Source organism: Prinia subflava, chromosome 10, assembly GCF_021018805.1.
Source record: "Prinia subflava isolate CZ2003 ecotype Zambia chromosome 10, Cam_Psub_1.2, whole genome shotgun sequence".
Classification (NCBI taxonomy): domain Eukaryota; kingdom Metazoa; phylum Chordata; class Aves; order Passeriformes; family Cisticolidae; genus Prinia; species Prinia subflava.
In genome coordinates, this window is record NC_086256.1 from 26,502,749 (window position 1) to 26,515,958 (window position 13,210).

The 13,210-nt window shown below is 44.3% G+C and overlaps 1 protein-coding gene across 5 annotated transcripts in view; it reads left to right on the forward strand.

Annotated features, from left to right (window-relative positions):
• RABGAP1L (RAB GTPase activating protein 1 like) overlaps positions 1-13,210 on the forward strand; it is a 225,142-nt gene that overhangs the window by 155,661 nt on the left and 56,271 nt on the right. Inside the window, exon 1 of one of the 5 annotated variants that reach the window (XM_063406536.1) lies at positions 7,834-8,016. The exons of the other annotated variants lie outside the window; for them this stretch is intronic. Coding sequence (XP_063262606.1) covers positions 7,849-8,016 — 168 coding nt within the window. The 5' untranslated portion in view covers positions 7,834-7,848. Of the gene's footprint in view, positions 1-7,833; positions 8,017-13,210 lie in introns of those variants that run through there. 5 annotated transcript variants of the gene reach the window in all.

Below are 13,210 nucleotides of genomic sequence, written 5' to 3' on the forward strand. Positions count from 1 at the left end.
TGGGCAGTGCCCAGCACTCTCTGGGGAAGAACCTTTCCCTGAGCTCCAACCTAAACCTCCCCTGTCCCAGCTGCAGGTATTCCCTTGGCTCCTGTCACTGGTCACCAGAGGGATTTCACTGATGGATTCTTAAATCTTGTTTATGATCTTAAAACTTGGCAAAACTAGCTAAAGGCGAACTGAGGCAAGAATTAAAATACATGATTGTGAAGAATTCAGGCTCTAGGTTCACTGCTGTTGTGGCTGCTAATTCCTGAAAAGGCAGGGAAGAGCACGTGGTCACTGGAAATGTAAGAGTGAACCAGAGGCTTTTACAATAGCTGCATGTCCAAACCTTCCTTTTTTAGTGTTCATCTACTCATGGAGTGTGTGATCCACAACACATAAGCTCAGCATTTGGCTTATTGAGTTTTAATCTGTGTGACTGTTAAAAAACGTGTTGCTTAGTGCTAGAGAAAAGCCATAGTTATTATCAGGAAGGGTTATAATACTGAAAAGAAAATAGGTAGAAAATAGTGAGAAACATTTTTGTTACTGCTTGTGTTTTCCAGCCAGTGCTCTGTTACCTTACAGAGATTTGCTTTAGTCCCTGTAATATCTTAAACCCAGTACTTTGCTGCATCATTCCTTGAGCTCAGCTCAAGGTGAGCAGCATTTCTAATGGGGCTTGTGAGTTCTGCCCCTCCTCTCTGCATGTGGTCAGGACATACCTGAGTATTACACAGACAGGACACTTTTGTGTTTCTTGGTTGTTTCTGCTGGCCCCTTTCAGTCTCAAAGCTCTTAGTCTCAGTCAGTCCCAGACATCAGGGAGCAGTGTCCCAATGGCAATGGCAGGGATGGCAGATGCAGATTTCAAAAGAAAATGGGTCCGAATTACCTTGGATAAGGAGGGTTATTTATTACCTTTATTTCATTCTGTATCTGGACTGAAAAGGACCTCCTGGGCTGAAGAGCTGCTTCTCTGCTCTGTTGTGCCCTTCTGTGACACAGCATCTATTTCAGAACCTGGACCAGCAGCTTTCAGAATTGCTGGTGGAAGGCCATTTCTCTTAGTCCTGATTAAATTTATTACTGATCGTTTTACCCTCAGCTACTCCTACATCAGCATTGCCCTTCAGCTTCAGCAGTCCCCTTCCAGCACCACTCACAGTTGCTTTTATCACCTTGAGGTGTTTATAGGTACCACTCACATTGTTTATTAAATAGCCCAGTATTCTCAGTGGTGTTGAATTCCAGGGTATCTCAGGCATCTCAGCCATTCTCTTCTGCATCACCTCCAGAGGTGACTGATCTTTGAGAGGTCACATCATGTTTTCTGTATTCATGTTGTATTTTCTTGTTTCTAAAGAATCTGTGTGTTCTGATAACTCTGAGGACTGTGTTGTGCTCTTATGTTTGTATGGAATATTATTCCTGACTAACCAGAGGGTTCCACAAATACTATTTCCCCACCTTAGAAGGGAATCTGTGCAAGAGCACAAATTTTGACTAAAATTGTGCTGTTCTTCTGTATACATTTACATTTCAATTTTTAAGGAACACATAATCAATTGTAGGTTTTCTTTTTTCACTTTGTCTCCCTTGGGCAGACATCTGACCTAACCCCTCTCAAATTTTGCCCATCAGTTCTCTCCTGAATTACCACTTGCACCAGAACCTTAAAATTAGATCTGAAATTCTGATCTGGAATTTAAAGGCACAGTTCTAAAGTTTCTGCTTGTGAGAAGTGCAGGTAGTGAGAGCAGTCATCTGTCTTTGAGCCCCTCAGATCCTGCTGATCAGGGGAAAGTTCTACCCATTCCCCAGGGATGTGTGGCTGGCAGTGGAAACTGAAATGACCACTGTGACATCCCTGGGGACTGTGCCTCCCTTTGTCATCTGCTCCTGAAATCATCACTTGCCACAGTGGAGCATTTCCAAAATAGTGTTGTCTTTTAAGGAAATGAAGAAGGAAACTCCCAAGGGGTTCAAGTCATCACAGCAAGTAAGGAAAAATCAGGTTTATCCCTCATATGAAAGCAAAGCAATATAAGAAGAATCTCAAGTTGAGCAACCAACTTCTCCCATATCTTACAGAAACTTTGTATAACAATCTCATTGGCTAAAGTTCTGAAAGCAGTGGAGGCTGCACGAGTGTTTGCTTTAGGTAAAACTTGCCTATAGGCAATGCAGATAAATCAAGAATGTCAATTGCCTTTGAGTCAGGCATGAAATTGTGGCAATTACTGTAATTTCTTGAGAGGTATCAGATGAAAAGTGCACTAAGACTGCAGATATGTGACTTAGGCCTTGTGTTGAAGAGTTAATGGGGTTGTTTGATTCTTGCTCTGTTCTTTCTTTGCATTTGTAATGGCTGGAGGAGCCTGAACTGATTTTTAAGCCAGCGTTGCTCTAAGCCAGTTGTTGACAAAGTGACAAGCACGACTCCTTTCCAGCCAGAACTGGGTGTGAGTCCAGGTGAGCTGGTTTAATCCACTCTGTATCTGTATTACATTTTCAAAAGGCTCTTCTCAAGGGAAAACCAGGAATGTCCACATTAGAATCTAAGGCCAAACAGATGTCCTTTATTTTTATACCCTCTTTTTTACATCTTCTTCATGTAGCTGATCCCAAGGTAGGAGCTGACACCTTAGGAAGTGAAGAGGATCCTGACTCTTTGGGGCTAGAGATCAGAACCATCTGTTCTCTGTTAAGCCTTCTGCATTGGGCAGAGCACAAGAAATTCAGGCTTGAAGAGGCTCTCAGATAACTGGTTTTGTATTTCTAGTTCCTAAATTGCAGATGTCCTTAAATGTTAAGTTTTGCTGGGCTGAATAATTCTTCCCCCAGACCCACTCCCTCTACCCCAAAAACCTGTCCTGGGCGACTTGTTGGAGATGATCTCTTTAGAAAGAGAAATCAGTGCCTGAAAGTGTCCAGAATCATTCAACTTCCAGACCACTGATTTTCCAGCCTTAACATAACCAATTTTCTATTGTCAGAAGTCCACATTTATTTGTGTGTTGAAAATAACTCCTGTGTTGATTACTTCGATCTCCTCCTCACACCTAAAATCAGTTCTATTCCTATAAGGTGAATGTTCACCGTAACTTTTGAATTTTGAGGGTGGAGACATACTCTCTTTCCAAAAAGAAGACTTATAGCAGAGAAAATAACATGAAATTTGTTGACCTGAATTCCTTTAGCAGCATCAAACCCTGATTTAGATATTAATGACTATTATATCATGTGTTGGTAATTTCTAGGTGTTGGAAAGCGAAGATGGTGTTTGCAGGGTTACATAAAGTTCTGACTGAAACCATTATTTTTATTTTTTTTTTAATATAATTTAAATATAATGTGTATATCTCATGTAGTTAGCAAATGTTACCATTCTTTGGGAAAATACTTTCTCCAAGTATGTAACTGAAGTGAATGAAACCATACAAATTGTCATTCCACACCAGACCTGTACTGGCTTGTCTACCCCAGTGTCTCATTGCCAGCAGCAGATATGTGGGAAAGACTGAAGAACAGGACAATAAAACTCTTTTCTTTTGCCTCTGGCAATTTATGTCTTGAAAAAGAAGTGGTGTCTCATGTTTAATAATTCTACATGGATTGTTATTTCATGGCTTTTTTGTTGGCTTTTTGAACACATGTGAGTGAGTAGCCCCAGGGATTGTCTCAGTTTAATGATTCTTTGGTTTGCTTTGCCATCTGTGGTTTCACCTGAGGTTCCTGTGTCAGCAGGCATCTTGGACAATTGGTATCTCTCCTCTTTCTCCACAACATTCAGGACTTCATAAGTCTACATATCCCACATCAATTTCTGTTTTGCAGGCTCAAAAATCATAGTCTGGTTTTATCTCCTCCTTTGGAGGTCTCTGATTCTCTCTCATTCTTCTCCATCTCTGTTACCCCCTTTCTGAAATGGGAGGACCAGCGCAGTGAATGGTACTGGAGAAGAATCCCCTGTGAAGTTACACTGCAGAATAATGGTGCTGTCTGTTCACATCTCTGTTCTCTTCCTGTTAGTTCCTACCATTTCATGCATTTTGTTGACCTCCACTGTGCACTGCTCTGATGTTTTCATAGGATTCTCCACAGTGAATCCCAGATCTATTTCTGAGTAGCAGTTGTCACCTCACAGTCTGTCATTTATGTGGAAAATTGATGCTGTTCTCCATATGCATCAATTTAGATTTATCTGCATTGACCTTCCTTGGCTGTTCTACTGCCCAGTCACTCGGTCTTTTATGGCCCCTCTGCAGTTCTTTATTGCAAACTCTGTCTTTAAATCCCTGGATAATTCAGGAGCATGTGCAGGCACTGTCATCTCATCCTTCACCCTCTTTCCAAGCTGTTCAAGAGCAGCCCAACCAGCATGGATCACTGCTGGAACCTGCTGGGGAAATCCCTGGGTTTAATGAGTTCTCTCTAATGATGATCAAGATGCAGCCTTTGCTAAATGCAGATTACACAGCTGGAATGAGCCCCGAAGAACAGAAAGGACAAAGTAAGTTCTGATGAAAGGTAAAGTCTGATTGTGGCCATGGTGTCATTCATGTGGATTTTCAGAGCTGTGCTGGTGCTGAATGTCTGATCCTTTTACAGGAGTAGACTTGAAAGAGAACTTTTTCTTTTTTCTTTTATCTTTTCAGAGTCAGTCATTTTTGCCACTAAAATACAGAGATTTAACATTTTAAAATACAGAGATTTACAAAGGACTGCCCATCAACATCCTGGGTATCTTGTTACAGGATATAGATAATTTCAAGTCATGTTCTCTATGGTTTTGTTTACTTTGAGACTATTTTGGCATTAGTTTCTTCTGAGTTCAGTGGGCCTGAGCTGTGTGAGTCTGAGCAGCTCTGAATTGCCTCAGAGCCGTGTGAGTGAGCAGGCATTTCATGGATAGGAGGGCCAGAAACAGAATTTACCTGCACTTAAAGACCAGACAGTCCATGAGATGGAAGTCAAAGCACAAGTAGTGTGTGTTGATCCTCAGACATCTCAGTTACTGCCTTAGTTATTACCTTCTGGGCCATCTTTGGTTTTTAAGTTCACTTCAGTCAGGCCCTTCTGAAGAATTTGGGACAGTAATCCAATGGCATCCATGAAGGAAAAATCACAATTCCTGGCCAGACGTGGATAAAAATAAGATGTAGCATCCAGTGAGGATTTGGAAATAAATAAGAATGCTAGGAAGTATAAAAATCAGAATGATGGTTCACTGTTACACTGTGTGAAAGGAGTTGCTGAAAAACATGGAACAATGGATTTCAGTTGATAAAATTAAGGAGATTTTTTGGTCAAGCCTTGGAAGTTTTTGTATTTGAAGTCTATTTAAAAAATCTAGACCTGATGTAAAAAATATAATGATGGTAGTAGACTACATCTCTTGGGAAAGTAATCCTGCAGGTAAATTTCCTCATTCCTGAAAATCTGCACCTCATTTATAACCTGAATTTATCTGGTTTTAACCTCTAAGTATTGGATCCCATTACAAATTTTTAGACTTACAGACTTTATTTAATAATCATCAGTTAATTCCATTTTTCGTAAGCCCAGGCCTTACCCAAAATGAACCAAACCTGAATTTCTGTGAAGATCAGCGTGATTAAAGGCTGACTTACACAAGAAAGAATTAAAGGGTTTTTACACTGCTGGTGCTGTGAACTCCCCATCCTATTGCCTGTTTTGCCCTTGGGTCACTGGTGACTGTGTGCCTGATCAGTTCTGTAACTTCCTTCCCAACACCCACCCTTACAGTGCTCTTATTTCCTCCTTTTTAATGTTCTAAGCAAGGTTTTCATTCACACAGAGGAGAACCTGATGTTTCTAGAACACCACGCTCAGCAGCATGTGTTAAAGACAGAATTCAGAAATGGGCAGAGCTGCCTCCTTTCCTTTCCCTACAAAGGTGCAGTCTGGTGAACCTGTGCTGGCTTGGGCGCCGTGGTGTGCACAGTCACAGGCTGAAAAATAAACCCGAATCTTTGAACTGCATGCAGGTGGAGTTTGGGAAGAAGAATGGGAGAGTTCCCATCACACTCCTGACTGCAGCCTCACACTGGAATGAAATGTGTGTTGGTTGTGGCTTCTTTGTCCTGAAGAGAGTCCTGGTTTCTGGCCACAAGGCCCTCAGTGAATCCCTTAACCTCAGCCTGGCAGAATTGCAGTAGCCTTTGCAGATTTTCATCTCCAAAACACTGGTTTGCAACCTGAGGGATTGGAATCAGCTTTCAGAGCACCATCTGTGCTAGACAGCCTGTTCACCCCTGCACATCTGCAGGTGCTTTAGCTGAGTCAGGCCTGTATCCTCATCCTCGAGGCCTCACTGGCATCTTCTGCCTCCTGCTTTGACGCTTTCCCCACTCCTTCATGTGTCACCTCCAGCCAACAATGTGCTGATGATTTCCATATTTTAGCCACTCATTAACATGTTTATTATTTTAAATCAGTGACCCCCATCCTACAAATATTGACTTGGTATTAGTATTTTAAGTAAAAATGTTTTTTTCTTGGTATGTTAGAGAAATTATTTTTAGAGTTCAAATGTACAGTTACAGAAGTGTTTGCCATTAATGTGGTTTAGAGCTACTCACAGTATTATAAATTATGGCCTTTATGTTAGAAATATGGAATATTTCTATGTGTTCAGCTGGAAATGGGTGTTGTTGTGTTACACATCCCATTTTTTGATGAGGCTGATCAAAAGGAAGGAGCACAGAGGCTCGCTGTGTGAACTGCAGCCCTGTGAGATGGAGCAGGACCTGCCGGGCTGCCTTTAGCAGGGGCAGAGGAGCTGGGCACGGGGCGATTCCGGGAGTGACATCATCGCATTCCCCTCACAAATGTGCAGTGGTTTTCTAGAACCCTTTCAAACGCATGTGCTGACATCATCCCCTCTGTGCCCATCGTCTCCGGATTTAGAAACGCCTCCCGGGAGCGCAGCGCCGGCAGTGCTGGTTTTTGGAATGATTCCATGTCAGCCGTGCGGAGCCGTGCGGAGCCGGGCTGTGCTGGGCGGGCGCTGGGGCCGGGGCAGCGCAGCCCAAAGCCTGGCCCTGTGCGCCGGGGAGAGAGCCCTGCCCAGCTCCAGCGGTGCTTCAGCCCTCCCCGGAGCACACGGGGCACTGTACGGCCTGCGGGGCCGAGCCCTCCCGCCGTGCCGCGGGGAGGATGCGGCTGGGGCGCTGCGAGCAGCCGAGCCCCGGCGGAGAAGCGATGCGGGGCGGCAGGGTGGGAGCCGCCTGTCCGCGCTCACCATTGGTTTCTTATTACGGCATTCTCCCCCGAGAGGCTCCCGGTGCCCAGGCACCCCCTCCTCCTCCCGTTTCCCCTCCTCCTGCTCCCAGCCCCCTCTTTGCCCACCCCTTCGTGTCTGCTGCTCGGGAGCGCCGGTCACGGAGCGGGGATTGCAATGAGCTCATCCTTTTCTGTGTGCAGCCTCCCCGGTGCCCGGGCTCTGCTGCCCTCGCTGCCGCTGCTCCCGGCTCCCGCACACCCGCACGGGCGCTGAGCTCACTGCTCGCCCTTGCCTCGCTCCCAGCCCAGCCTCCCCGTGCCCATTCTCTGCCATTTTCCTGCTTTTTATGTGCATTTTTAGATCCATGTTTTCTCTGGTTTGTTTTTCACATCTCCTCCGGACTCTGTGTGAGCCAGCACGGTGGATCATATTTTTCCTCGATTCTTAGCAAAGATGCTTTTCTCCTCCTGAGAGGCTAAAGGGGCGTTGCTGGAGCGGCCATCCCAGCCCGTTCCAGAGACTGGAGGCTGGCTCTCCTGATCTCGCACTTTTGGAGATTGCTGTTCACAAAGGCTGTTCTTCTCACTCTGGATACTTGCTGCTTGCTGCTCATGGAAGAAGGGGTACCTTGCAAAAGCCCGGCTGCCAAGCTCACCCCGCCCGCCAAGAAGTCCCAGGACATGCACGACGAGAGGAGCAAGCTGGTGAATGAATACGCGTGTCGGGTGCTGGAACTTCTGGGCATGGGGCATCGCCTCTTTGTGCCTCGGCTGCTTGCGGTGAGATCAGCTTTTCATGAAATTCATTCGTTGGGAATTTGCCATTCGCCCTCCCAGCCCTGCCTCTGCCCCCAGGAGGGATGAGAGGGCTCTTATTTTTTCTTCTCAGCTTCTCATCATCCACCTCCTAAGCACTGAGTCCTCCTTTCTGATGTTAGCTCAGGAAGGCTGCACCGTAGTTCTGCTAATGAGGACCAGTGCCACTCCTTAACTGGCTTGAAGGATCATCAGCCAGGGCTGAATCATAAAAATATCTTTCCTAAATCCCTGAGTGCTTTTGTTCTCAGTCCTGTAATGATTCCAGATAAGCAGTGTGCCCAGTCACCTTCGAGGTACTGACGCAAAGTGCATTCATGGTCAGCATTTCAGATTTTATACTTCTCCCATCACAGGTTGGCTCTAGAGACTCATCAAAAATCAGGCTGTGTTGATGCGTTTTGGCTGTTTCTGTGTTTGGTTTTGGAAAGGCAGCTGACAGTATGTAAAAAAGTTGAAAATACCTGTGTCGAATGATTTGGGAAATAAATTGTTAAGGGTGTTTTCATCCATCGTGGCAAATGCTGTCTGTGTGGGGGGTGCCTGCAGCTGGTGTTCCATGTTATGGCACAGAGAACACGCTTTTATCATTTCTCCTGCTGTACAAAGCAGCCTCAAACCCACAAAAGAGTGGCAAATCCAGGAGTCAGTGCCTGCTGCTGGCTGGGGCTGCTCAGGGCGGTGTAACCACGCCTGGCTGCAGCTCAGAGCGTGGCTGTGTCCATGGCCTGGCACATCAGAATGGCATTTCTGTGTGATCCACGGGAAAACAGTCCTTTCCCGAGCCCCCTCGCTCCCTGTGGTGCCTTTCCTTTATTCCCAGCCCATATTGTGGTTATATACAGGGACCTGTCCATTTTTTCGTGCTGCTGAACCCCTCTGGGCGCTCCTCAGGATCCACAGACATCCCTGTGCTGTGCGTGTTCCAGCCTGTGCAGTGGCACACACAGCGTGGGTGCACTGTGGCCCTGCACTGGGAAACGCCAAATGGGAATCAAAGAGTCACAAACTCCTCCATTGCTGCCGTGCAGGTGCATTGGGGATTTACAGGCACTTGTAGAATTGAGTCTGGTCCCTGATGATGTGTGCTTTGTGCTGCTGGGTGTGTTATCTTTGTTCCAGTTATCTCCCAGGGTACCAAACACTCATCCTGCTGATGGCTTCCTGGGCAAGGGCTGCCAAATCGCCCTGAATTGTGCTGTGATGAGCTCTAAGGACAGCAGAGACACAACCACCGAGCTCTTTTTCACTTGGCTAAATCAGGCTTTGTATCTGGCCCTCCACATGGAGAACACCAGGCAGTTTCACATCCCTTATCTTCCAGGCAGTTTGGCTTTGCTGAGTGGCAAGGTATTGTTTATTAAAAGAGAAAGAAAGAGTGTGAGAAAGGCAAAATAATGCAAATAGTGCTTTGTGCTGTGAGAGAGACTTGACTTGTGGAGTCAGTGTGATTCCCTGTCAGGTTTTATTAGCTAAATATACCTCTCCTGACATGCAGGCCTTTTGGCACACACCCTTCTCAGAAAGGAGAGACTGGGTTCTGATGTTAAAAATGAGAAATCTCTGAGGACCAAGAATCTGTACTTTAATCAGAACTAAAGATCCTTCAAAATATCAGTGTTTCATAAAATTAAGCACTTGTTGTTTGTTTTTTTTTATGTGCATAGCTTTCTCTCTCTGCTGTGGTTTTGAGGATAAATGCCTGGGGTGGGTAGAGTATGTGTCATTGCAATGTTATGGGATAAATACAATCTATAACCTTTATGCCAGTCTTAGAAACATTGTGATACCTCCTCACCTGAGCACACTTTTGGGCAGGTAGAACAGCATCAGTTCTGAGGGTTTACTCCCTTTGGGATGACCCAGAGTGGCTGAAGCTGGGAGATTTTCTTACCCACCTGCATCAGTCCTTTATGTGGCAGAATGAACTTTATATCTGAGTTTGGAGCTCCATAGAAAGGCAGGGGTGAAGTGTTGAGCAGAGGGATAACCCTGAGGATGCACAAGATCTGTGTTGTGTTTGTGGATCCCAACTCTCCACTCATAAACCTAGAGGTGGTTTTTTTTTTTCCCCACAGCATTTTTGTACCAGTGTGTCACAGAGAGCATGGATTTTATTTAGGCATAATAAATTATTAATAAATATAAATAAATGTAAATAATTTAGGTTGATAATATAGCTGGGCATAAAAGATGCCAGCAAAGGAGTTTGGTGTATTGCCCTAGAAGGGTGTTCTGATGTTGCTGCAGTTTTGTCCACCAAACTTTCCCATGCCTGGAGCCTGAGTTAATCCAGCACAGGAGGTCAGGATCTTCCTCGTGTCACTGAGCAGCTTTCAGATCTGTGGCTCGTGTGAAAGGGCAGCACAGAGCAAAATAATTCAACATGCAGCACTGCAGGCTTGGTTAAAAATAAATACCTTCTCTACCTTGGGTTTACACTGTGTGTCTTTTTTAAGAAGTTAAAATCGGTGTGTTATAGGCATTAAATAGAACTAGATATGTTTATATTCTATATTTTTATGTATATAAATACTATGTTCTGAAAAATTGGAGGATACTTACAAACATTTTGAGAGTCCCAGAAGGAAATTTAATGGTAAAGCATGGCCAGGTTCTTTTCAGTCTTTAACTTCTTGGCCTCGTTTCTGACACATGTTCATTAAAGTGTAAAACAGGTGGTTTATGCTCACTGACATTCTACAGAAATCTAAATATGTACCTAAAATCCCATGGAAATAAGTAATTTTTATCTGTTTGTGTGAAGGAAGAAGAACTAAATTAAGGATGTGCAGTGTGGTTCATCCAAAATTTCTTTTGTTATGTTAGTTCCCAGGTGGGAATAGGAGTTTTGATAGAGTCAGTAATAAATGAAGCTGCAGAATTAATAACTCACAAAGAAATTAAATTAAAGAAAAAAGCCAAGGCTTTCCCTTTGTCTTAATCACAGTTTCCTAAATATTTTTGGGAAAGTAGTAGGAACATTATTTACTAAAAAAAAAAAAAAAAATCAACATCATTTAAGTCTCTCAGATTCTGTTCCTGCTTTTTGAACGTTTGCTGTTTTTTCAAACTTTACCTTTAGATTTGAATGCTTTGCTAATACTTTTGGGAAAGGACTTTCCCTAATTTTTAATTTATTCATTTCAGATAATTTTATGACTACATTGAAATATTTAAGTGATGTGGGAAGAACATTTGAGAACATATTTAGTCAAATCCTAGAAGACAAACTGTGCCTTTGAGTCATAGTTCTGACTGAGTTTCCGTGTTTGCCTGGGTTTGAAAATAGATTTTAATCAAAAATATGTTTATTTAAAAATAACATCTCTAATAATAAAAACACTCCTGAAGTTCCCAAATGCACAAAAATGGAATGCACCTGCCAAACTTTAATGATTAGCTCATTAAACTTACAGATGGTTCAGTAAGAGAAATCAGCTGTTGGGGAGTTTCAGGAGTTGAGTGACTTCAACCAAGGATTTACAAATCTCTGCCTTTCCTACAGCTGCCAAAGTCTCCAGAAAAATCTTTATAATGTATTAATTGAAGTCACAAAATGTCAAGAAATGTGAATCCTGAGATGCCAAAATTTCTATTTTTCACTTTTTTTTTGTGATTATTTATAGTGAAACTAGTATTTTGATGAACAGATGGTTTTAAGGAAATGAAAATACTCAGTGAAGTAGAAGGAGCTGACGAGCCTGGGCTCTATCACTCACTCAACCAACTTGTACAACGTGATGGTTTCCAGTTTTTATAACTACAACCTTAGTTCAGCAAGCTCTGTTACAGAAGTTCTTATTTCCATGATCTTAGGGGATTTTCATTGACTACAGATTTTTCAGCATGGAGAACTCGAAGTTGTCAATAGTTACAGTTTAATAAATGTAATTTGTTGGGGACTGTTAAAAGTAATGCTATAACAAGGATTCAAGCAGAGGCCTAGGAAGATTAAATCTGATTTGCAATGTTTTATATAGAATTGCTGTAAAAGAAGGGAAGAGCAGGGGACTGGATTATGCAGGAGTATCCCAAGAAGGCAAATTGGCAGTGAAATTGGAAAATCTGTTTGAATTGGGTAGTGATGGCAGATACCAGCATGGCTGAGAACAAAGGAAGAGAGATCAATTTCTGGAGCTGGGTATCGAAATTCTTTTCCTTATATCCATTAGGTTGGATCTTAGTAAAAATTTCTTCACTGAAGGGGTGGTCAGGTATTGTAACAGGCTGCCTGGGAAGGTGATGGGGTCCCCATCCCTGACAGAATTCAAAAGATGTCAAATGTGGCACTTAGGAATGTGGTTTAGCAGTGGACTTGGCAATTCTGGGTAAGTGGTTGGGCTCGATGATCTGAGAGGGCTTTCCCAGCCTTAAGAATTCTGTGATCCTGTGAAACCTGTGCTGCTTTTCCACCACTGTTATCCACTGAACTTCCCTGGAAGCCTTTGGGGCAAAGCTTTTTGTTTCCAGCATGGGTTTGGCAGTGGTGTGGGCACAACCGGCTGCTCCCACCACACTCGACAACTTGCAGCCACCACTGGGGCTATGAAACACTGATCTGGCTTTAAGCGTGGCAAGAGCACTCAGAAGCTCGGGAAGACTCATCCAGGAGAAGTTGGTGATGCTGGCCACAGAGGGTCTGATTCATCTGCCACCACCTGCCCCAGCTCTGTCAGCACGCCTTGAGCCTCAGCCACGCTGTGCTGCTGCCAATGGTTGTGGGCAGGGTCTGAGGGTTTGGAAAGCTGAAAGTTCCTGGGCAGCATCCCCAGGGCAGCTTTCCCTGGGTCCCTGCAGCGATGGCCCACAGCCTCTGTGGCAGTGAATGACGGGAGGATCAAATAGATTTGGGCAAACTTAGTAAGGAAAGGAAAGAACAGAGCTGGACGTGGTCTTTGGAAAAGGGCCTGCAGTGACAGGACGGGGGGAATGACTTCAAATGCCAGAGGACCAGGTGAGATTAGATTTTGGGAAGGAATTGTTCCCTGTGAGGGTGGGGAGGCCCTGGCACAGGGTGCCCAGGGAAGCTGTGGCTGCCCCTGGATCCCTGGAAGTGTCCAAGGCCAGGCTGGATGGGGCTTGGAGCAGCCTGGGCCAGTGGAAGGTGTCCCTGCCCATGGCAGGGGGTTGGAATGGGGTGGCCTTTAAGGTCCCT